Raw genomic sequence first — 27,360 nt, forward strand, 5'->3', positions numbered from 1 at the left:
TAAAAAGAGTATCCATTATTATTTTAACTCTTTGAGAGATTTCTGATGAACAAAGCCTTGGTTTAGTACTCTATGGATAAAGGTTAAGTGGGAAATTACGTGGAGTCAAAGCCCAGTGTCTTCCAAAGTAGCATGCAACTTCAAAAAATTACAGTCCAAACTAGAAAATAGCTCCTCTGAATTATGTTTGTGTCTAAAGAAAAGGAAACCAGTAACAACTGAGATATGGCTTTTAATAATGAAGTTTCTAATGCTGTTTTATTCTTTACCCATTTAAATTGCTTAACATTCAGAATTTTTAGTTCTGTGCATCTTTGTTTATATTTATTTTTGTAAAGTAATTTTTAAACCTCTCAGGTCCTAAATTTCAGTCTAGATGTTAATACATCACTCAGAAGACTGACAATCTAAATATACCAGAAGTAAAACCTACCCCACACACAGTGGAAGAGAAATCACAGCTACCTACATTGTTTTTACTATTACACTTCTAGAATGAATAATGGTTTTAGCCTTTCTAAAAAAAGTTTCCCTCTAGTTTTATAGACCTGCCCTGAAATTTTGGGAAAAAAAAATTAAGTACATACCCGCACTCCTGAGGTGAAATGTCCTGTTCCTGACGAATCCTAAAGATGATAATGCAGTGAAATAATCCAAACAGGGGAAGTCAATCCAAAAGAGAATAGTCCAGCAAGGAAAAATATATCCAGTGTTATAAGAAATCCATGGTGTGGGGGGGGACATAGAAAATGTTTATACAGTTATAAACTTTAAACATCAGTCTCCACAGTAGCAAGTCCAAGTTTTAAAAATTATTTCACCACAGTGTATGCAAAAAAATTTTTGATTGCGCAATGGTGAGGCACAATAAAGAAACATTTTAATTTTAATTTATTATGTTCCAATGCCAGTGCGTTTATTAAAAAAATACAAAACCAAAAAAAGTTAAAATCAAAATGAAATCTAGAAGTAAACTTCCCAAAGTAAAGTGGTCTTCTACGACCTGGATTCATCATCCATTGACATGGCTGGGAGGGGGCATATTAGCCTGCTTTTAAAGATATCAGTTCCCAATATGCTAATTTTAATCTATTAATATATTCCAGTTAGACAGTATAAACATTTTTTTTGCTTAATTATTAGTGATGAGAGGAAAGTAATAAATATATTTAATTTATATCACTACAGATTTCAAGCCAGATATTTTCAATTTGTGTGAGCTAAGAAGGATCAGGCCACCGCGGATTATTCTCCATTTTGGATTGACTTCCCTGCTAAAAGATATTTGCTGACATTCTCATTATTTTAGGATTCTTCAGGCAATTGACAGATCACCTCAGGAGTGCGGGTATAAACTTACTTTTTCTATTGTGGGCTTTGCCCCCTCATACCCTTGCACCCATTACTTAGTGAAAATAAATATAGAACATTCTTTCCTTTTTGGAAAAACTCACTGAAAAAAAAATCCTACATCTTTGAGCACTACAAATTCAACACAGTTCCATGTGCAAATATGCCCAATTCACCCACCAAAAGCTAAACAAAAAATATATACAATAAACAATACAACTAAGGGGCAGTCACAGTTATAGGTGCCATGCATAGTAATGTGCACCAACACCTAGGCACAAGGGAGCCAAGTACGCAAGGGAGGTAGTAGGGTCTATTATGTCTAGGCATTGAGAACAAAAAAATGGCAGAACTCACCAGTAGCTGTGAATTCCCTTGGCTATTCTAAGAGAATTTAACATTCTTTTAGGATAGTTTCCAGTGGGGGAATTAATATTTTGCAAAAATAAATAATCCGCGGATTACTTTTAGTCTGCAGACTAAAATTTAGTACACGGATTAAAATCCGGCCCATCAGAATAAAAATCTCTCATGAACTAAAACACAATCAAGTGGACAAAAATAGAAAGCGAGACTAAAACAACTGAGAGCACAAAGTAAGACTCAACTGGGCCAACTAACAATTAGTGCGCAGACTAAATATGGCCAGCCAAGTATGTTAGCAAGGCCATGAAGAGCCCAAAACACCCCCTGTAAAAACTAAAAACAAAAGTAAATAAATAAAACAAAACAGAACAAAGCAAAAAATAAATAAACAAAAGAAAGAGAACAGAAAGGAAAAATTGAAAAGAACCAAAACACTGACATGAACTTTTAAGTGATTCAAATACTACCTCACCTGTGCAGCAACTCATTTTCTTAAATTGAGACAAACTGTCACCACAAATACTAGTCCATAGAAGAAACTAACAGAAAAAATTCATTTTTTCAAAAAGAAAGTCTATGGTATTGAACAAATGCAAATGAGTCCTTAAATGAAGAATTATTCAAAATAAACTTGCATTTGGATAACTCAAAAACTGACAGAGGCAATTTTCCCCTTACATGGCCTAGAATAGACATTTGCCATCAAGTATCAACCTGGAGCTAACTATTACAACTGAATCTTAAGCCTTTTAAAATTACCATTTATAAAGTCATATATATGATATCAAGGCTTATGGCTGATTCTCACAGCATCAGCTCTCAATACTTCTACTGTATTTAACAGCCAACCAGAGCAGTGTAAAAATGCCTACAGGGAACGATAATTAATCTAAGTAGAACAAGTGCTGTGCCTGTTCCAAACAGCTACTCCTCCATAGATTTCCTTGTGATAAATGTACAACACAGACACTGTTCTCTGGTTATACACAATATACACAAGCACACAATGTCCATGTTGGTAAGCCATGAACTCCTAAAGAGCAATCCCAATGCTGGCTCTCAAGTAATCTATTAATTGTCTAAAATTATTTGCAATTTGTAAACCTAAACACAGGATTAAAAGTGAGACAATGTCATGGATTTGTTGGATAGTTATGTTGATTAACCATGTTAAGTAGCTACAAAAAGAACTTAATTCTACTAAAGAGTTTATATGTGGTACATAATTCATAAGAAACACAAACATCCTTTTCTTAGCCACAACAGAGCTGGCATTCAATAAATTTCATCTGTACTAATTAAAAGGCTTACTGAGTGTTCCTGAGCTCTATTACACATAAGAAATATTTATATGTGTTGATACCAGTGTTTAACTATATGCAAAATAGTAATGCAAGCTTATACAGAAGTACGATTTACCAAATGACCACTTACTCAATTTAATCTTAGTGTTCATAAAATAGTTTCCATAGTCAGACTGACCTTCTTAGGAATATAGGAACATTTTCTTTTCATCTACACTTCTTCATCTTAAGGGACAATGCCCTAGGCTACAACAATTCCTGGTTGTACCAACATCTAAGCAAATCTAAATCTTCCTTCAACAGCACCCCACCTAGTCCTTCCGTCACCTTTAAGGAGGAGTCCTCTTTTGCTCCACCACCCCCGCTGGAGATCTGCCTTATACCTACAGTGCATGAAACCTCTTTGAGCACCTACAGTACACGATCAAGTATATGGTTACACGTTACATTATTCAATACTTGCTTCAACTGAGTTAGTTATATCACCTGTAAGCTTTTCAAAAACAAGGGCTATGTACTTTACTTTTTTAGCATCCTTTTTATAGTATCTGGCACCATGCTGGGTACATAGGAGATAAAGGTTTTAAGGAACAAATTACATATTAAAAGTAGATTTTTGCTTTTTTAATCCACCAACCCTATCCCTCTATTCCCCACAAGTTACCTGGAAACTTATGCCTTAGTATTGTTTTATATTATTCCTCTTACACAGGTATTAGCCACCCTAGTGGCTAGATTTTAAAATGCACAGTTTCCAGCAAAGAAATGGGATTGTAGCCAGTATAACTAGAAAAGTGAAGTCTACTCACATAGGAAAATAAATGTTAGAGAAGGAAAACTAATTATTCTACAACTAATAAAGATGTAGGTAGAAATAGAAAATTCAGTAGAGAACACAGTATATTTACAAGACAAGTGATAGTGGATTAGTAGAAAGTTCAGGGCATAGGGATGTTAAGTAATAATATAGAAACTAATTTACCCAAGCAATAGAACAAAACAGACAAGTACAATCTTAGGAACCAGTAGAAATTCCAACACAGTTTTATGCTTTCTGGAGTCCATGTGAGCAAAATCAGAAAAGGCTGATAGAGCTTACTTGCAAAAAAGAAGTCTGACTACAATTTTTAGTCAGGTATTTTTAATTTTTAAAAATTTTTAAAGATTTATTTTGAGAGAGAGAACGAATGAGAGAGCGAGACAGTGAGCGAGCACACGTGAGTGGAGGAAGTGGCAGAGGGAGAGAACCTTCAAGTCACCTCCTCACTGAGCATGGAGCCTCCATCTCACAACCCATGAGATTACCTACCACCTGAGCAGAAACCAAGAATCATAAGCTCAACTGACTGGCTACCCAGCCACCCCTAACTATATGTAACTCATTTATAGTTTTAAACTATAAATGTGTTTAACTGTAGTTGAAATAGGTGTTTACCAAGTGAAAAATCCTGTATTGAAAGGCTCAGAAAAAAAGGTAAAATTATAAAGAAAGTCTTAAAAACATTCATAGGAAAAAAGTAAGTATAGCAGGGTTTTATCTTTAGCTTTAAACATGTCCAGTCTAGTCTGGTACCTTTAACAGCTGAAATGATCTCAACCTCAATTTTCTGCTTACTCTTAGCTAGTTGTAAATAGTACTAAATTCGTTCATTTTTAAGTATGTGGACAGTGTTCTAAGAAACTGAGCATGTAAAGACTGACTTGTGGATACTGCTTTCTAGAATACTTAACCAATAATCTATGGTCCCACATATCCCAGAGACACTTAACTATTAAGCAAACTTAGCATGTATGCCAAAAGCTTAGTGACAAACATTTTGAAGTAACTGATACCCATTTTATTATTACCAATACAAAAAAAAAAAGAAATTAGGAACTGCTATAATACATATGGTATGAGTTGGAAGGTACTGTAAGAGTTACATGGGGGGACTTAACCATGGCGAGCTCAGATAATTAGAAAATATTTCATGGAAGGACTAAGATTTGAGATCTTGAGAAAAGGTTAAGATTTGGTAAGCAGAGAAGAAGGTGATCATTCTAAGTGTGAAAAGACACTAGTAAAAGAGAAACATTTATGGTTTCTCTGGCAAATAATCGGAAGTTAGGAAGGTTAGGAATAGGACAAGAATAAACCTCTTGCTTCTCTGGAAAGAGAAGACAGAAACAATAAGCAACAGAATGACTATATAATCTGTTATCCAAAATAGGATACTTTTGAGAGTGAAGGAGCATTCAATTAATAATAACACTAGACAAGCATAAAGTGGGACATATGATCACCCTTGTCCTTATATGCATATTATGTAAGATTTTCCTAAAGGCAATTAAGTAAGCAGGGAAGATTTTTAAATAGGAATGACAATAGTTTTACATGTGCTTTTAAGAAAACTAATTTTGAGAGCAATGAGGATTAAAAAGGATGTGAAACTCTAGAAGGGAAATTGTTAGGAGGTTGTTTTAACACATTCTATGAGACAATGGTGTCCTAAACTAAAGTCAGGGCAGTGGAGATAGGACAAATCACAAATCTTTATATTATTTAGTACCAAAATAAAATATTCCTTCACCTGCATATTACTATTTTCCAAAGAATCAGAAAAGACAATAGCTAATTGCTATCTTACAAAAGAAAAAACTTGAGGCACAAAGAGTAGAAGCGGTGCTCAAAGTAGATGCTCACTTTATATCTAATAGACTGTCATTTAATCACACTTTCATATACTAAATGCAGAATTTAAGCTTCCTCTCTTTTGCTAGTGAATCTCCTCCATCTCTATTTAATTCTCAAACTTCCTTTGCATCATTTGTTTTGCTTTCTATAGTTATTTGTTCCTTCAAAAGTTTATAGCATGCACCAATGCAGGAGGTCTTTATCTTCCAATCCTCAATCCAATAATGGTCCCTGTTTCAAAACATTAGCACCAAGTTCCTTTACTACTCAAACCATGGGTGCATTATCAATGAATTAGATTACTCTGGCTATTAGGTAGTAGTTAAGGGGGACTTATTGGATTTCCTTTTTTTTTTTTTAAAGATTTTATTTATTTATTCATGAGAGACACAGAGAGAGAGAGCGAGCGAGGAAGAGAGAGAGAGAGGCAGAGACACAGGCAGAGGGAGAAGCAGGCTCCATGCAGGGAGCCCGACATGGGACTCGATCTGGGGTCTCCAGGATCACGCCCTGGGCTGAAGGTGGCGCTAAACCGCTGAGCCACCTGGGCTGCCCCACTTATTGGATTTCTAAATTCTCAAGCTTCTTGCCATAAACCATGTGAGGCTCATCTCACTGTTTATTTCTGACTACACATCTGACTCCCTTTACTCCCTTTACTTCATTGTTTCCATGGAAGACATTTTCTTTCTTAATCTTTATGTCTACCTACTTTTTTGAATACATCAGCTTCCAATCACTGGGGATACAGCTGTACTACATATTGTAGCACAGAAAAGCAGGGTTCACAGAAAAACAGGAAATGGGGCTAAAGTGGGTTCTATCAGAAGACCAAAATAAAGGCAAAGCAGCTTTTGTTTGCAGACTTTGTTTACCTGCCCTCAAAGAGTAAGATGCTCTTTTCTTTAGAGAACAATATGTATTTCTTTAAAAAAAAAAACAAAAAAACTTCATTGGCTGCCTAGCATAAGAGAACATTTCTCAAGTTGGTGTCCACTATCAAAACAGAAGGGAAAGGGGACTGTGTTCTCGCTAGAAATTTAAAATTCTGTATTTTCATTTTCATAATAACCTATTGTAAAAATCACCTAGGTTCATCCAGATGACAGAGCAGTGCTATGGAATTTGTCTGAATATAGTTTTCTGCTTATACCATAATAACATCAACCTTGTGCGCACTAATGAGAAATTAACGTTAAGTGTGCTTATTACATAATAAATGCATTTGTACCAAGTGAAAATTAAATTATGTCACGGCAAACTATATAAACGAAGAGTTCACAGTACTTTGAACAGACAAAATGGGAGAATTGAGTCATCATTCAACACATGAGATAGGAATGGAAGCCTAAATAAAACAAATAAAAGGGCTTTGTATAGAATATTCAAGTTTGAAGAGCATTAGTGTAAGACATAAAACATCAGGAATCCAATGAGCAAAGGAAGATGTAAAGCACACAAACTGACCACAAATCTTCTGTTGACTGTGTTTTAATTATAATCCACCATTTCTCACATCCTGGCTAATATTTGGAAAGATATAATCCGGGGGAAAATGCAGAATGAATATGACACACACTAATACTGCTAGCAGTCTTGATTTAAAAAACAAAGATAGGGACTGTTAAATAAAATTTCATGACCTCAATTTCAGCATTATATTGGTCAGATAGTCTATATTAAAGGTAACATGTGAGGAATACTTAGATTATACCAAAAAGAACTTTATTTTTCTTTCTTCATAAAAAATGACATGCTTATTAATGAAAATATGGAAGTACAAGACAAAGAAAATAAAATCACTTCTTCTCACCCAAACTACTATTAGCATTTTGGACTATTTCCCTGTATTAATTCAATATACAGAATTGTCTTTGCTTTTTGCATTTCTTTAGCATGACTGAAATTATAGTATACTACAAATCACTTATGAACACTTTAACTTATAACAACTTCACTGGATTCAAACTGCAACTCAGCCTTTAAATTCCAATGGGCCACCCCAAACTCAAATTCACCTTCGAGTTTAAAGCCAGTGAGAGACCTTAAATATCTTCTGACCCAGATTCATTTTTTTTTTTTGACCCAGATTCAAAATAAAGTTTAAGTGTAACGATCAAAGAATGGTTTATCTCAGAACATTTAGTGTTTATCATAAATTTTAAAAGGTGTGGTAGGAAAGGCAGCATCATGGTCAGTGAAAGCTAATCTACAATTCTGGCACTGAAATACTGAGATCTCTGATTCTAAATAATTAATTAGTAACAAGAGGCTCGAGGCTCTTCTGCAATGAAGAGATAATAAGATTGTAAGAACTTGAAGGTAAGTAACTAGAATTATAATACAATTTAGAGATAGAAAAAGATATACTTTGAATCTGGGAATATAAATTATTTCACCTATAGCACTAAATTATTTTACTTCTTACCATAAAAGATCTATAGACAATTAAATGAGCCTAAAAATGCTCAAAATTGTTATATACATTTTAAGTACATAAAGTCTGCTTAAACTGTAAGAGTTGAACTTTGCTAACTCACCAAAATATATGATGAAATATAGGTAAATGTAAGAGAAGATGCATGGTGCATAACTACAAGTCTGGCGTTACACACACACACACACACACACACACACACAAATGAGCATAAGTTTAATCCTGGTTTTGTCATGGCCACCTATGTAATCTTGAATAAATCACTTGGTACCTCTGACCAAAGTTTCTAAATCTGTAGAATAAGGACACTAGCGATTCACTCCAGCAATAAGCCCTAATGAGATTTTTTTCTCTGCCCTTTAATGTCACAAATTACACTGAAATGAAAAAAAATTTTAAATAAAATCTCTCTTAAAGGATCATTTCAATTAAGTATCAAAGCAAAAAATAAAATTCTGGTAAATTAGTACTTATGCTCTTCGAATTGGTTCCAACTTAAGAATTGGTTAGGCTATCAAATAGTTAATGACATCTCATTAACATATTGATGTTTTCAATGGATACTGCAAGCAAGATCAAATCTTTTTATTTCTCTCCCAAAACACCAACAGGAAAGCAAACAAAAGAGGAAAAACAGTATTATTTAAGGCCTATAAAAGTTTTTTAAAAAAGAAAATACATGAAATATGTTTTCATATGCTACCTATGATATTAAAAGTACCTCTGTAAAGAAATTAACTTGAGTTTTAAGTAGTCAAAACTTACGCATAAGATACTACTCCTAATGAAATTCTATATTTTAATGATATAGGTACACTGTCCTCATCCTAAAAATAAAAACCCAGGCTGAAAACTATCCATAGGAAATCAGTGGGGACAAAACTATATACAGTCAACAAAACACTGAAGTACACAACTCCCCAACTATCTTTACATTCCGAACTGCTGTGTACTTTGTATTCAGGCAGCTATCTATACCAAAATAATTTAGTTTAAGAACAATGAGAAACCCAAGTTTTACTATTGGTTAATATGCTTTTTAAAAAACTCATTTAGACTCACCTTAGTCCAAGGATGTGCCTTAATTTGAGGGAATTTGAATTCTGTGTAGTTTGGGTTCATTTCTCTAATTTGCTCCCTTGTTGGTGTCCCCAGGACCTAGATAAAGAAAGCAAGTTATTGCTGTATTTTTCTATATACTTACAAATACAGTCTTTATGGGTCTTTTTTTGAAAATATTTATTTATTTATTCATGAGAGACACACAGAGAGAGAGGCAGACACATAGGCAGAGGGAGAAGCAGGCTCCATGCACGGAGCCCAATGCAGAACTTGATCCTGGATCCTGGGATCACGCCCTAAGCCAAAGGCAGACGCTCAAACCACTGAGCCACCCAGGCATCCCCAGTCTTTATATTTTAATGTATTGGTTTCATTGGAAAAAAGAATTCCCAAGTCATAAAATACATAATTCATTAAATAGAGCAGCCTTCGCAAAAGTCATTTTTAACTGACTAGAGATCCTATGCTATACTATGCTATACTATCCTACATAGACTTTTATGATAATCATGTTAAACCAGATATATATATATATATATATATATATATATATATAAATATATAAGATCACTCAAAAACATTCAAGTAAAAATCAAACACCTTTGTTCTCTTGAGCAAAACCATCATTGCAATCACGGGCATCTGAAATGAGATTTGGTATTCCCTTAGTGAAGTATGGCCAAAGGTTTTATCATCAATAAATTAATCAGGAGAACCTTACTCAGACACTGTCATCAATAATTCCATTCAATCAATGAATATTTAGTGATTGTTCCCCGTGTACAAGGAACTATGCAATGACATACAGAGAATACAAAGAACAAGAGCTTTCTTGTTATAATGAACTTACATATTTGTGTGTGGGGAAAAAGTATAACTATGAAACAAGATAAAAATACACTGAGCACTTCATTGCTTACAGAGATATAGTATGCACTGGACAAAGGAAAGCATACAGAACTCACTGCACAAGACAGATAGGAAGAAACATTAATTACTAAAAACGAGCAATTTGAAGAAAGATGACACACATTACTCATCTTTATAATTCTAAAGCCTGGTATAAAAAAATATTCTGCCATTTACAATTCAAAAATAGTGGCACAGTAGGAGTGTAATGTAGTAAGTACTTGATTTGTGGTGGCAACCAATGAATAATCGGGACAAAGTAAGAACTTCAGGGTTTTTTTTTGTTTGTTTTTGGGTTCTAATTCTTTAGACTTCATTAAAACCAGAACTTATAGATCTAAGAGTTTTGTTCTTCCAAAGACACTCTAAAGAAAACACAAAGGCAAGCTATAGACGGAAAGAAAAACATTTGTAAAACATATATATCTGCAAAGGACTTGTATCTAGAATATACAAAAGACTCCTATAATTCAAAACCAAAAAGACAACCAACACCCCCCCCAACACACAAATGGGCAAAAAATATAACTAGACACTTTATCAAAGAAGACACAGACAGTAAATAAACAGATGGAAAAATGCTCAACACCATTGATTTTAGGGAAATGCTATTTAAAACTCTATGACACCATCTATATACCTCAAAGGCTAAAGTTAAAAAAGATTGTGTATACCAAATCTTGGTGAGGATATAGAGCAACTGGGGCTCTCATCCATCCACTGGTAGTGGAAATATAAAATTGTATTGCCCCTTAGAAAATACTTTGTATTTTGTATGTTAAAAAGTTAAACATATACTTACCATACATCTATCATTCCCACTCCTAAGTATTTATCCAAGAGAAATGAAAGCATATGTTCATACAAAAACTTTTACACAAATGTGCATAGCATCTTTTTTGCAACTACCAAAAACCAGAAACAACTTAAATATCCACAACAGATGAATGAATCAACAAATGGTGGCATATCCATACAATGGAATGCTACTCAGTAATAATGAATCTAAAAAAATCATACCAAGTAACAGAAGCCAGACCAAAAAGAGTACCTACTGTGTAATTTCATTCATATGAAATTCTAGAAAATTTTGTCTAGAAGTCCAGCTCTATAGAAAGGAACAAGGGATTACCTAGTATGGGAACAGAAATCTCTGTCCTTTGCAGCTATAGATTTTATCAGACACTTATGAGTCAGGAATTATGTTCACAGTTAAAATATAAAGTTGAAAAAGGAACCTTAATTTTTATTTCTAAACAATAAAGCAAACACTTGTATCCTATTTTACCCCGTGATGAAGAGGGTGTGTAAATGTGCGTCTACTTGTGTGTATATACGTACTGGGAAAGAGGGAGAGGAGTGGAAAAGGGAGAGCAAACTAATCAATAATTCTGCCCCCCAAATGCAGTCCCATTGGATTCTTTTATCTGCTGGAAAAAAACAACCAGCAATAACATGAATAAATGAGTATTTAAAAATGCATACCTTCAATGACCCTACAACTTAATAATTTCATTTTAAGGTATATACTCTAGAGAAACTTTTTATACATCCAAACCAATATTGTACATAATAAAATACTATAGGCACAAAAATCCAAAAGTAGATTAAATAAATAAACTGTAGTATAGTCATAAAATAGTATACTAACTAGCAATGAAAATGAATGAAGCAGAGCTACACATACCTTCTGATGAATCTGTGTCACAAAGTGGTGAGTTTTCACTCAGTAAGGATTACATATAGTAGGACTGCCTTATGTAAGGCATAAAAACAGGCAAGACTAAGCTGTATTTTATATAGTAAAACTGTAAAACTAAATAAAAAGCATGGGAATACTCATTAGAAAAATCAAGTACATATTATTTAGCCTCATAGGAAGATATAGGAGAGATTGTGACTAGGGCATAAGTAATTCCTCTAATTCTTAATACGACTGATAATTACATGGATATTTGCTTTATTAATGTGCTTTACAATGAACACATTTTAATATATTTTTGCATTAAGATATACATAATATACAAAATGACACTTAAGAAATGACCACTTTTTAATTTGTGAGTATTTGTTGCACAGTCCCTCTATTTATTCAGTACTTTGTTAACACAAGACACAGTCCTAACTCCACACGAGTTGGTAAGAATGTCAAGAGAATTGTATGATGTCCGCTAGTAAATGCATTCTTTTACTGTATGGACAGAGATCACAGAGATGACTTATCAGCCATTTGGTTAACTTTCTGATAGGGGCTATATCAGATAAGTTTCAAAATGAAAAATTTCAAACACAGAGAAAAGTCGCACATTTTTTAGGGAAAACCCTCTTCCTTTATACCAACTACCCAGATACCGTGATTAGTGTTTTACTACGTTTAGTTCATGACATTTCCATCCATCTGTCCATACATCAATCCACCTTATTTTTTGATACATTTCAAAGTCAGTTGCAGACATAAGCACACACCGGCATACATATAATTAACTACGGTTCAATATTTATGACTTTTATTTAAGCATTTTTTATATACTTGGAATCTTCCTTCAATATACACAGTGTATATATATGGAAAATCTATTTTATCACAATGGGAAATAATCTGCTTTGACAAACAGTGATATAAAAGAGATTCTTAATTATAATTCTAATTGATCGTCAGAGTTTAACTGTGTCCTTTACTTTTAAAATACGTATATTTGTGACTTTTAAGAAGCTAATTACTAATCAGTAAATGGAATCACTGATCTATTCTCCCCATGCTGGCTAACACAGATGGAAACTAAATGGAAGACCCTCAAGAAAGGGGTCAGAAAACTTTTTCTGTAAAGGGCCAGAGAGTAAATACTTTAGGCTTTGTAAGACATAGAGCCTCTGTCACTACTCAACTCTGCTGCTGTAGCACACAATGCAGCTGTAAACAAAAGTTTATTTACAACAAAAGGTAACAGAGTGCATTTGGCTCCTGGGCCCTAGATGCCAACCTCTGACTTAGTCCAAACATTTTTAGGGATGAGAAAAACAGGCCCAGAAGGAGCAACTTTTCAGAGGTCAGAACTAATTAGATCCAAAGCCAGCACATAATTCAAATCTTATCACTGGCAAACACATTTTTAGGAGATAGTATCAAGAATCTGTTTTTATTTGACTTGGTTGGAAGACTAATCATTTCTGTTTCTAATTTTGGTAGTTGTAAAAAGTTGATGCTATTAAGCATGAAGGCACAGAGCTAGAATAGAAATAATACTTAAGACAATCAAGAACTAAGTGGTAAATATGGGGTATAACATTTAGAAGAGGGTTTGAGGGTAGAAGAGGGTTTGAGGGTAGAAAAACAAGTTTGGTAGTACAAGTTTGGTAGTGCTGGGTAGCTGTGTAAGTGCATAACAGGTAAAGCAGGTTGAAGAAGAGTACTAAAAATGAGGAGCCACGGGACACAAATATGTAGAAAAAGGGAAATTTAAAAAGAAAACTGAGAGAGAAGTCCAAGAGACTGGAAGAAGTCCTACAGATAATGACACCATAGAGGGCAAGGAAAGTAAACATTTAAAGAACAAAGGGTAACTTATCACATAATTAGCTCAGATAAAATAAAGGTGTTCACTATATCTAGCCATGAAGACTTCCTTTCTGACCATAGGGAGATCAATCATGAAAAAGTAAGAAGACCATAATCATTTGAAATAAGCGGAGACAGCAAGTTCTCCTTTCAAAAAGTACATTAGTGAAGAAAAGGAGAGAACGAAGAAGGAATTTATTGAGAGAGCACTCAGTATGTAAAAGCTCTGTGTGAGGTATATCAATTTTCTTTTCTCATTTAAATTTTAATACTTCATTACCCATTTTTTAAAAATTTTTATTTATTTATGATAGTCACACACAGAGAGAGAGAAGCAGAGACATAGGCAGAAGGAGAAGCAGGCTCCATGCACCGGGAGCCCGATGTGGGATTCGATCCTGGGTCTCCAGGATCGCGCCCTGGGCCAAAGGCAGGCGCTAAACTGTTGCACCACCCAGGGATCCCCATTACCCATTTTATACTTAAAAGAAACCTATAGTTGATGGAGACAAACTGACTTCTCAAAGCTTCAGTTTGTCAGGTATAAATATGGGATTCAAATGCATGTGCACTGACTCCCTAAAATGGTCTATCTAACATTAAGGGCAGAAACAAGGGAAAGATTTTTAAAAAGTAATTTTTAAAACATCATTTTCTTAAACTCTACTGATTATGCCACAAAATGAAATCTAAATCCTTTTGAGATGTACAGGATATCCCAAGATTTTATAAGATCACAAGGCTATAATTATAGGTTAAAAAAATTAAATAGACTTAACAAAAAAAACCTCCATGATTTAAATAAAATCCATCCATATCTGGTAATTCAATTTAAATTCTTAGTACTATAGATTTAGGCAACAGAAGAATTATATGAAGAAATGCAAGAATCTGACTGCCTAAATAAAATTAGAAAGTTTAACAAATCTCAAACTTATTTTATCAATTCCTGCAAAATTCTTATGATTTAGCAATTTTGATACATCACTTTCAGGCTTCCCTAACTGCAGATTCTCACTGTAAATTCCATGCTTACTCATCCTTAACTATATTTGCAATATGAAGCATACAACAAATATTTTTATCTGTTGTAATTGTTTCATGTGTGAAATCTTGGTTGGAATGTTAAATGGTGGGCAAGTACTACAGCTGTGCATAATATAAGTAATTTTATTGCAAGAATTTGTTTTTATTTTAATTTTTTAAAATTTGAATTCAACTTAGTTAATATATAGTGTATTATTAGTTTCAGGGGTAGAATTTATTGATTCATCAGTTTAATATAACACCCAGTGCTCATTACATCAAGTGCCCTCCTAATGTCCATCACCCAGTTACTTTCATCCCCCCACCCATCTCCCCTCCAGCAAACCTGTTTGTTTCCTATAGTTAGTCTCTTATGGTTTGCCTCCCTCTCTCTTTTTTTAAATCTTATTCTGTTTTTCTTCCCTTCTCCTATGTTCATCAGTTTTGTTTCTTAAATTCCACATATGAGTGAAATCATACAGTATTTGTCTTTGACTTATTTTGCTTAGCATAACACCCTCTAGTTCTAATCATGTTGTTGCAAATGCACTGTAAGAATTTTTTTATCACAAAGCCTAAGTTACAGAAACGATTGTTACTGAATTACTTTGGGAGCCATAACTGCTTAAAGGTGGTCAAATGTAGGGGCGCCTGGGTAGCTCAGTTGGTTAAGCATCTGCCTTCTGCTCAGGTCATGATCCTGGGATTGAGCCCTGCCCAGCAGGGAGTCTGTCTTCCCCCCCTGCTTGTACTCTCTCGCTCTCTCAAATAAAATATTTAAAAAATAATAAACAGGTGGTCAAATGTAAACTAAAAGCCTTAAAGTAGAGCAATTTTGTATAACTTTGCACCAAGTAGTTCAATAAATGAGGAATGCCAGGCAAAAGGCTTGCACTATTAAAAAATTTAAAAAAGGACTGTTATGGACTTTTGCTTCTACTCCTGAAGTAATAGATGCTAGAACTGCCATTCAGGTGTAAACAACTAGAAAACTGACAAAATACTTCTTAAAGAAGAAAAAAAATATGACCCACATGCAAGAGGAAAAAATAAATCAGTCAACACACACAGATCCAGAAATGAGAGAGATGGCAGAAGTAGGGAATAAGGACTTAAAATAGCTACTATATTGAGAGAAATAGAAGATCTAAAAAAACACCAATTGTACAGTTGAAACTATGGTATGTAAAATCGAAACTTCACTGGACATCTAAGAGCAGATTAGCACAGAAGAAAGTCAATGAACTTAAAAGAAAAAAAAAAGCAACAGAAACTAAAAACCTGAAGCATGGAAGTAGAAAAGGCCAGAAAAACATATGTGTATGTGATTCAAGTGTGAAAAGAGCGATGGGGGAACAAGTGTAAAAAAACTATTTTGAGGAAATAATAGCTAAAATTTTTCCAAATTTGATGAAAAATCAATGAAAAGCTCAATGAACTTCAAGCAGTACAATGCAAAACAAAACAAAAAAACATACTTACAGTCAACCAGTAAGAGCCACCGATAAAGGGAAAATCTTTCCCAAAACAAAGAGAAACACTATATACATAGGGTATCAACGATAGGAATGACAGAAGCATGCAAGCCAGAAGAAACTAGAGACCTTTTTTTTTTGATAGTCACACACACAGAGAGAGAGAGAGAGAGAGGCAGAGACACAGGCAGAGGGAGAAGCAGGCTCCATGCACCAGGAGCCCGATGTGGGATTCGATCCCGGGTCTCCAGGATTGCGACCTGGGCCAAAGGCAGGCGCCAAACTGCTGCGCCACCCAGGGATCCCTAGAGACCTTTTTAAAGAATGAAAGAAAAAGAAAAGCTGGAAACCAAGAAAGAATGAAAGAAAAAGAAAAGCTGGAAACCAAGAAATTGTGTATCTGGTAAAAATATCCTTCAAAAGACATTATTAGGCAAATAAATGTTGAGTTGGTTACCAGATTTTCACTTTAAGAAAGTGCTTCAGGATGAAAGAAAAGTATCCCACATGGGCATTCTTATCTAGAGGAATGAAGACCACCAAAAATAGTAAATATGTGGCTAAATGTGTATTTTTCCTTTGCTTTTAAATTTCTCAGGAGAAACTGAATGCTTAAAGCAAAACCATAAGAAAGTACTATGAAAGTATTAAAGAAGTAAAGCGCATAACCACAGTAACATAAAAGACAGCAAGGGGAAACAGAAATATACTGTCACAAGGTTCTTAGTTTATATGTGAAATGGTATATTATTATTTACAGAATGTGACAAAATAAACATGCCTATTTTCAATCCTAAAAAAAAAAACTTTAAAAAAATACAAGGATGTATAGCTTAAACTGCCCACTGGGGAAATAAAAAAAGCTCATTATATTAGTAAAGTGGCAGTAAAGGACAAAAAAAAAAAAAAACAAAGAAACAAAACGAAAAACACGGAGTGAAAGATAAATATCAAAGTAAAATACTTAAACTCAACCATAATGATAATTACATTGAATGTAAATGGTCTAAACACTCCAATTAAAAAGCAGAAATTGGGGATGCCTGGGTGGCTCAGCAGTTGAGCATCTGCCTTTGGCTCAGGGTGTGATCCTGGAGTCCCAGGATGGAGTCCCACATCAGGCTTCTTGCGGGGAGCCTGCTTCTCCCTCTGCTTATGTCTCTACCTCTCTCTTTCTCTCTCTCTCATGAATAAATAAAATCTTTAAAAAAAAAAAAAAGGAAAAAGATAAGATAGTAAGTATATGCTGTCTGTGAGAAATAAACTTTAAATATAAAGACACATAGGCTAAAATGCAAAAAATTACACCAGGCAAACACCGTAAGAAAGATGGAGTACCTACATTAATATCAGAAAATGGAGACTTCAGGGCAAAGAAATTAAAATAAAAAGCGTCATTTCCTATTGATAAAAGTAATTTTAAGTCTATATTTGAAATTACTGTGTAAATAAGAATGTAGAACACAGTAACTTTCGTATGTTGCTGGTAAAACTGAAAAATAGTAGAACTGCTTTGGAAAACAGTTTGGTAACTTCTTATAATGTTAACATACACTTATGTGACCAACAACTTTAGTCTTTGTCCTTTCTTGGAGAGAAATATAAACATATATCTGCAAAAAGATTTATAAACAAACATTCATTGCAGTTTTACCTGTAATAGCCAAAAACCAAAACAAGTCAAACATCTATGTACAGGTGAAAGGATAAAAAAAATTACAGTATGTTCTAACAGAATACAACTCAGCATAAAATGTAATAAACAGCTAATATAAGCAATCTGGATGAATCTCAAAGACACGGGCAAAAAAGAGCTAGATACAAAAGTAACATACATTTACCGTGGGATTATAGAAAAGGAAAAACTAATCTTCAGTGACAGAAAGCAGACCAATGGTCACCTGAGATAGAAGATGGGGGACTAACTACAAAGGGGTATGAACAGAGTGGTCAACTCTCCTGGTTTGCCTGGCACTGTCCTAGAAAAGCACTCAGGTCCTGGGTACACTGGGATGTTTACTCACCGCTGGTTGTACACAGAAATATTTTTGGACTGGTGGACATGTTCTAAATCTTGACTGGATAGTAGTTATATCCAGCTTTGTCGAAGCTTATTAAACTGCATAAAATGACTACTTTTATTTTATGTAAATTACATCTTGATGATGTTGATTTAAAAAGTAAAACAGACCATTATGTAATCTAGTACATTAAATAAATTTAGTACACTAAATAAAACCAGATGTTAATCCTTCTTATGTAGCTCTGTTAAGGCTAGCATTAAAAGTATCAGAGTCTATATTAAACTTACAATCAGTCTATATTAAACCTTACAATCAGAACTATTTTATATACAATACGAATAGTGTTTAAGAAAACAAAGATACGATTTAAGATGTAAAGGAATTTAAGAATGCAAAGGTAAGGCAATCAAGAGGCATTTAAAACTTTTTGCTGGGGCGCCTGGGTGGCTCAGTGGTTGAGTGTCTGCCTTTCGCTCAGGGTGTGATCCCGGGGTGTGGGATCTGGGATCGAGTCCTGCATCAGGCTCCCTGCATGGAGCCTGCTTCTTTCTCTGCCTGTGTCTCGGTCTCGGTCTCTCGAATAAATAAATAAATCTTAAAAAAATAAAAATAAAAATTTTTGCTTAGTCTCTTACGTTATTCATTCACGTCATTTATTGAGTTCCTATCTTCAAAGAACTCTAGGGCAGAGAAACTTATACAATCTTCAAAGATCAGTACAACTAAGTAACTGTAGGTATGTGTGTCGTGAAAGTGCTACCCTGCACTAGAGTGAGGAAATGATTCAGGAAAGGGTTCTGGAAGGAAAGACAAGAGCTGATTTTATGTAAAGGGTCTAGGAAGCAAATGAGTCAGAAGCACATTCCCTACACACTACTGAGAGGTAGAAAATGCCCTGATTTGGATAATAGTAACAGCTGAGTGGTGACAGAGACTAAGAATTGGATAACGGAGGGACAGCAACGTTAAAGGGTAAAAGGTAAGCAAGAGACAGATTATGAAGAGCAAAGATTCTAAATGCATCATTATCTGCAATCAACACAATAAATATAAGACATTTTAACAAACTATCCTATGTCTATTTGAGTATATCTTTAGGTTTTATATTAAATTTTATTATATAGAGTGTATTTCTACCTTACTTTATTAAGAATATATTTCTACCTGATTTACTACAGCTGAATTATATATTTGGAATCTTTTGAACTATATAAATTTTAGAACCTTTTCGTTTTATAGATTAGAAAAACATTTGAAATGACCTCATCATTTCAGACACAAATCAAATCTTAGAGCTTCCTTGAATTTTAAGAAAAATATTTCCCCCCAAACTTTTAGACAAAGATACAGTTTTTGTATCTTTGTACCGGCCCCCCAAAACCAAAACCTTATTTCTGGATTTCCTAAAAACTGAATCCCTCCAATGACTTAAAGGAAACGAAACTGCATATAAATGTGGTATGTACCTTCTATAAAGTATGATAGTTCGCACAATTAAAAAAGGGGGGAGATGTTAAAAATTATCACACCATTGGAAAGAGTGTATGTATTTTCAGTTATCTATTATTAGAATAAGACCTTTCCATTTATTGCAAAAAAGCACATTTCCTTTGGCCCATCATCCTAGATCATGAGGGGTTAGTAGCAAAAAGATCCAAAGAATCAGAGATAGGTTGGCTACATTCCTTTGGGGGAGCTGTGCATGGTTAAATCCATCATTTTATTTGTATCTAGTCCCATCTGTATTTGTTGTAACATTTTCTCATTCATTTAGCTACATATGTACCTAGACATATGTATTTGATAAATTTGATAAATATCAAATATCATATATATTTGATATTGATATTTGATAAATATCAAATTAGGAAGTATGATTTATTTCTTCAAAGAAATAAAGCTAAAAATCATCTGACAAAAGCTATGAAAGAATAGTTTTCACAGCTTTATTTTTAATAGCTCAACACCAGAGGTCGCCAAACTTCAGCAATAGAATGCTGCAGTGCAGCCTTGAAAACAAAGGTGAATTCAAAGAAATCCTATTATAAAGTTTTTACTCTTCTGCTTAAAATCCTGCAGTGGTTTCAATTACCTACAGGCTAATGTGGTCTGGCCACTGCTCACAGCTCCAGCCTTCTCTGCCCCAGTAAACTTGTATTCTACTATATCCACCATTCAGAATCTGAAGCTCAAACCATAAACACACAACAGACCCGTAGGCATCTTTGCCCAAATTCATACATATGTCCTCCGTTTCCTTCCTCTCTCTAAATGGTCAATAGTTCTCCATGTTTCAAGTCCCAGCTCAAGAGTTACCTATCCTATGATGCCTTACAGAGAGAGTACTACCTCCAAATAGAATACTTCTGCCTTTGTACTCTGCCCTGACTTCTGGGATAATACCTGCCTTACTCCATTGTCCCCAGTTGTTCCTCTCTTCTAAGTCTCTGAACTCCTTGACAGCAAGGACCCTTTATGTTCTAACCCAGCACCTAACAAAACATTAGTAGGAAAGTGATATGCACTCTGAAAGACTAAACGGACGCATTGCTAGGCCTCTATATAATGAAGCTTTTTAAATAAGTGGATGAACCTTAATTAGCATAAAGGTCAGAGAAATTATATGTAGCATGGTTGAATAATGAAATATCTTCACTTCTTTTCTGCAAAAAGCACTTTTCAGTTTGGTTAATAACTCTCAGGTTCGCTGCCTGTACCAGTAAGCTTAACAAATGTCTCTGATTAAAAAACTAGGAAACATGCACTGAACTATTTTATTTCAAAATATCAGTATTCTAATGACACTGGAATCACTATTTTACATTTTTGTTCCCAGAAAGCTGATATAAAATGTCATTCCCTCTGGTATTTCCCTACAATTTAAAGGTTTTCCTTTTTCAAATCCACTAGGTAGTAGCTACAATACTTAACTTTCGACATACATAGATATTATCCAACTTCTACCTCTTCCCTATATGATTGAAATTTTGGTATAAGAAACCCTTGTTTTTATGGTATAATATTTTGCTCTTCCAATTTTCAAAGGCAAGAAATAAAAAGTTCTAACGACAGCAGAATGAATTTTTAAATCCCATTAGATTTTTATTGAAAAGGGCATCAAGTTATCACGCTATTTGAACACAACTAAACAATTTGGCTAGTTTAAAGTATTCAGCCAAGGGAGAATGAACTAGTGGAGGGTACCTTTATGGTTCTATGTTCTAGTCCATTCACTCTTGCACCATCTGTCATTTCAACTGATCTCTTCCCCCTCTCTTTCTCAAAGCCAGAGGATAGACTATAAATATGAGAAGTCTTCTGGAGTCCTTTGCAAAATTATGGTCAGAGTTTATTTCCTTCCTTAAAATATGGTAGAGACAATAAAGCTACCTTATCAACAGTTCCACAGATAGATGCCCTCATTCTTCTTTAAAAATAGCATCTGTATTGAGATATACTTCACATATCATGAAATTTAATCCTTTAAAGTATACAACCCAGTGCTTTGTTAGTATATTCCCAGAGGTGTACAACCATCACTGTCATCTAATTTTACAACATGCTTTATCACCCGAAGATGAAATGCTGTACCCAAGAACAATCACTTTCATCCCCACTTCTCCCAAGCTTCTGACAACCACTAATCTACTTTCTAACAGATCTAAACAGATGTTTATTCTGAACATTTCATATAAATGAATCACCTAACATGTTGCCTTTTGTGTTTGACATATTCTTTATCCATTCATCAGATGATGGACATTTGAAATGTTTCCACTATTTGGCTATAAATAATGTAGCTATGAACATTTATGTACAACTTTTTTTTTTTTATGTACAAGCTTTTGTGTGGACATGTGTTTTCAATTTTCTGAGGTACAGACAGACCTATGAATGGAATTGCTAGGTCATTTAGTAATCCTATGATTAGTATTTTAAACTTATTTAACATATGCAAACCATTTTTGGTGTGCACCATTTTACAATCCCATCGGCAATGTATGAAGGTTTCAATTTCTCCATATCCTCACCAATACTATTGTTTGGTTTTTTTATTCTAGCTATACTAGTGAACAAAATGTAATATTCATTATGGCTTCCTGGCCACCTGTATGTTTTTAGAGAAATGTTTATTCAGACCCTTTGCCCATTTTTTTATTAGGCTGGTTTTTTTTATTGTTGAGTTGTAGGAGTTCCTTATATATTTTGGATGTAAGTCCCTTATGATACATTGGATTTGCAGAACTCTTCTCCCATTCTGTGGGTTTTTAACTTCTTTTGAAAAAGTTTTCAATTTTGATGAAATTCAATGTACCTATTTTTTCTATTATTGCTTGTGTCTTCTGTGTCATATCTAAAAAATCATTGCTTAACTGAAGTTCACAAAGGTTTCTAAGAGTCTTACAGTTGTGGCTCTTTCATTGTCCTTTGATCCATTTTGAGTTAATTTTTGTAATATGGTACAAGATAGGAGTCCAACTTCATTGTTTGCATATGGGTATTTAGTTCCAAGCTCTAAAAAGACTGTTCTTTTCCCACTGAACTGCCTTGGAACCCTGTTCTGGACTCTCCATTCTAATTCTTTGATCTATAAGGCTACACTTGTAACATTATGTCTTTTTCTCACTTTCTTTCTTTTGGCATGATTGAGGTAGAACTAACAAAACTAAGACATACAAAGTGTACATCATGGTGATTAATGTACATATACATTGTAAAGGATTCCCAACATCTAATTAATACATACATCATCACATATCTTTTTTTTCTAGTGAGAATGTTTAAGTTCTACTCCCTTAGCAAATTATAATAATGTGGTGTTATCAACTATAGTTGCCATGTTTTACATTAGATCCTCAGATCTTACTCAGAGATGAAAGTTTGTACCCTTTACCAATCTTGCCTTATCTCCCCCACTCCCCAGCCCTTGGCAACTACTTTTCTATTTCTATGATTTTGACTTTTATCCTTTTTTTTTTTTTTGGATTACACATATAAGTGATACACATAAGTGATAAGTGAGGGTAATGCCCTCTAAGTCCAATCATGTTGTCAAAAATGGTAGGATTTCCTTCTTTCTTATGGCCAAATACCATTCCATTGTATATGCACTAGTCTTGGTTACTACAGTTACAAATAAGTTTCTAAAATGGGAAGTACAATTACTCTAGTGTATTATTCTTTTTAAAGGTTGCTTTGACTCTCATTCTTTACTCCTTGAATAAAATTTTATACTTGGAAACAAGTCCCCTCCTCCCCACCAAAAGGTAACTATTGTTTTGATTAAGCAAACTACTGAATATAAGTAAAACAGACATTCCTGGCTGACACATATTCACAGGAGTCAAAAGATCTTTTTTTCCTAGAATCTCAACCAAAGTAGTATGCTCAACAAAGGAATATAAAGTAGAAAGGAGTGGCAGCAGTGTGTGTGGTGGGAGGGTGGAGGTGGGGAGAGATCAGCATCTCTTCACTGAAAAAATAAACAAAAACACTTCATTTTTCTAGCTTTAAAAATATCACACCCCCTTCTGAGACATATATTCTATTCTTTCTATTCTATTCTATTCTATTCTATTCTATTCTATTCTATTCTATTCTATTCTATTCTATTCTATTCTATTCTTTCTATTCACACATCATCCAACTCTTACTTCCTTTGAGAATCACTACTGGAGTGATTTTCTTCATGTTTTCTATCATAAATCTCAATGAAACAAAATATTTTGTTTTATAAGTATAATACAGCTTTCAGTACATTTTTACAAACTATAAATGACCCTCTCCAAGATTCCAGTGTTTGTTCATATTTTTTTTCACTGCTGAACTGTTAAGAATCATTGTCCTCAAAATTTCTAACTTTTTGTTAAAAAAGGAAGCAGAGATTTCTCAGTAAACATTAGTCTTGAAATCAGGGTCTGGATAATGAATGCGTTAACCTGACAGATTTCTGTCCCTGTTCCACTTCTCACCTGCCCCTTTATTTACTTTATAGATTATGCCAAAGAAAAATAATATATTAAACCAGATCCTTGAAATTAAGGAAATACACTAAAGAATGCATAATGCAACTATGCAAAAAAAAATGTGTGGTTGATAAGTAAAGGGTACTATATTCCAAGAAGAGTAATCCTATGAATGGTTTTTTGATTCAGATCCTAAAATATGACCATCAGTAAATTAGTTTTAAGGTGACAATGTCATGAAACTTCATTTATGTGTAAAATTTTCCTTAAATAAAACATATCCTGGCAACTTATTAGATGATCTCACACTGCTTTGTTTTGAGGAAAGTAAAGATTTCAAATGGATGTCATTCTTCTCATGTCAAAAGATGAAATGGGTTACACTGCCAGGAAACCCACTTTCTCTGCCTGGGCACACATATCTATAGTGTACAGAGATTTAACCAAGTACAAGTAAGTTACTCTAGAGCGAGTAAAATTTCATAGTAATAAGTAAAAGTTGATGTTTCTTTTGGTCAATGGAAAACATTATTTAATGTAAAAATGCAGATTAGTAATTACATTAAAATAATTGTTTAATGCCACCTATACCCATTCACTTACTTTAAAAAATGCTGACATCATATTGTATATGTAATACCTATACTGCAGACAGTTACCAAAAAGTGTAACCATAGTACCTTGTACTAGTATAGACATATTTAATGTAGGGTTTCTGGATGAGCTTCAGAAAGCCCAAGAATCATCTGAAATTATATGGACAATTCTTGCGTGTATGCATTTTTCTGGAGGAGAGTCTATTTTCTACAAACAAATTTTCAAAGTGGTCTATGATCTAAAAGTTATTATGAACAGCAGGGAGCTCACTCAGAATTCCATGTGGGGTAACAGTGAGAAAGTGGGGGCTTAGGAAAAAGCGCTTATATTGTTCAAGTGATGTTCAAAAAACTAATGAATTTGCTCTTTATTAATTTCATAATCAGATGCTTTTAAGAGTCAGGGTGAGATCCAAGCAAACTCTATTAGTAAAGGGGAATGGATACAAAATAAAACAAAGATAAGGAACTAGGGGGAAAAAAAGTTGCTGCTCCAGTCAGTAATAAACATGGAAAAATTTAAATAATAAAAGAATGGGGGTGCCTGTGTGGTTCAGTCTGTTAAGCATCTGCCCATGATCTCAGGGTCTGGGATTGAGCCCCACACATCAGGGCTCTCTGCTCAGTAGGGAGTCTGCTTCTCCTTCTGCCTCTGCCCCTATCCCAGCCCCTCACTTGTGCTCTCTCTCTCAAATAAATAAAACCTTTAAAAAATAAATAAGAACAGATTAATCACATATTTTGTGTATAATTACACACAATAGATTATAAGTGTATACCACAGTGTATAATGGGGTGTACTTACATGTTCTGGAAAGTGGAGAAAAGAGACAGAATTAAGTTTAACGTATTATTCCTGCAGTCTGTTACCAATACAAGACTCTATAATATAAGAAATGTCACCAGGTAACATTTGACTAAACCTCAAATGTATGTTAGCAAAGACACATCATGGATCCATCAAAAATCTTAGGAAAATGAAGTTTTTTTTTATACTTATTAAACCTAATTTAATTAGTATCTTAAAGCTCTGTCTTAAAAAAAAAAAAAAAAAAAAAAAAAAAAAGCTCTGTCTGACAGACCATTTGACAGTGAAAATGTTAAGCCAGGAAGGGAGAATATATACCTACAGGTGCTGAACAAGCCATAATATAGGGACAGGATAACTGAAAACCTAAAACATGTGCTAAACAAAGATGGTGAAAATTAAGGTTAAGCTGTACTTGAAAGCAAAGAGATCCACCAATATTACAACTTTCATTACATTAAATGAAGCACAATAAATATGGCTCAATCAGTTCTAGATATCAAGTTAACATTATAGATTGTATTTTTCCCACACAGCTATAAAATTCTATAAGCAGAGGACACCAATTTATTAAAGATGAATCAGACAGAATTTTTCTATCGTCCAGCCTCTCCAGGATTTGGCGGCGGCGGTGGTGGTAGTAATGGTAATCATCATCATAATCCTCATCACTTTCCTAGAATTAAGGTAAACATAAATGCGGTAGTGTATGTTCAGTGCTTAGCTCACTGCTTGATGCAAAGTAAAGTCTCAGTGAGTAGCAGCTTTTGTGATTAGTAGTTTCCCAATATTTGAAAATGCAGGCTTTTGAGGAGCCAATTTATTATTTATTTATTTATTTATTTATTTATTTATTTATTTATTTATTTATTTATGGAGCCAATTTAGAGTTGTCTAAATTATACTACAAACAGCCTTCAAAGTGGAAGATCAGGAAAACATTATTTAGACAAACATTTATAATAAAATGGCTCTCTTAACTGAATGTTTTTGTTTGCTAACAAAAGATTCCAGCAGAAAACAAATGAAAATGTCTGTTTCCATAGTTTCTGCGACTTGTGCAAAAAGATAACAATGTTTCAAAAAGTCAACATCACAGAAAAATAAAGTGAAAATCCTCTCCTACCCCTTTCCCCATAATCCCACTCTCCACTACTAAATCTTTTTCCTTCTAAATCTTTCTCTAGTGATAGGCATCATAAGAAATGAAGTCCATCTACTTAGCTGTAATAACATAATCAAATAATCAAAAGATTATTTGGATTTTATTATTTCCTACTTTCAAATTCTTAAATAAAGCTTCTACTAGAGATAAGACTTTATTGGCTCTTACCTTTGTAAGATATATCTAAATTGAGTAATTACTGCTAAGAGAAATTGAACAATTTAGTAAAGTTCTACAAGATAAATTAACTTTAATTGTCTTATAATACTTTTATTCCTACAAATAATTTAAGTATCTCTATGTTTAATGTCATGTTTTTCTAAAAGAGATATACCCAAATCTAAAACTATGGAAACTATACTGAAATTCAATGATGAAGAAATGGGACTCTAATTCTGCTCTAAAACTCTTCCATTAGAAATGTTCAAATTATTACTAAGCATAAGTAAATGTTTATGGAATAAATAAAAGCATATCTCTAGGAACATTAATTTAAAACTTGAAATTCTACAAAATTTGGTTTCCTTCAAGCTTTTAGTTTTGTGATATTTTAAGCCAGAAATTGAAATTTATGTTTTAGAATTTGGAGGGGGAAAAGAAACTATTAGTGAAATCTACAGCATTCCCAGATCCAGAGCTTCA

At 33.9% G+C, this 27,360-nt stretch overlaps 1 protein-coding gene across 4 annotated transcripts in view; it reads right to left on the minus strand.

Moving 5' to 3' along the window:
• The window catches only part of GSK3B (glycogen synthase kinase 3 beta), a 201,296-nt gene that overhangs the window by 31,558 nt on the left and 142,378 nt on the right, over nucleotides 1–27,360 (minus strand). For 2 of the 4 annotated variants that reach the window (XM_025476193.3, XM_049105558.1), the window contains exons 8-9: nucleotides 9,194–9,289; nucleotides 588–626 (exon numbers count right to left, since the gene is read on the minus strand). In XM_025476193.3, the coding sequence (XP_025331978.1) occupies nucleotides 588–626; nucleotides 9,194–9,289 (135 nt within the window). The remainder of the gene's footprint in view (nucleotides 1–587; nucleotides 627–9,193; nucleotides 9,290–27,360) is intronic. The other 2 variants (XM_025476202.3, XM_049105557.1) reach the window with 1 other exon arrangement.

Source organism: Canis lupus, chromosome 33 (genome assembly GCF_003254725.2).
Source record: "Canis lupus dingo isolate Sandy chromosome 33, ASM325472v2, whole genome shotgun sequence".
Classification (NCBI taxonomy): domain Eukaryota; kingdom Metazoa; phylum Chordata; class Mammalia; order Carnivora; family Canidae; genus Canis; species Canis lupus.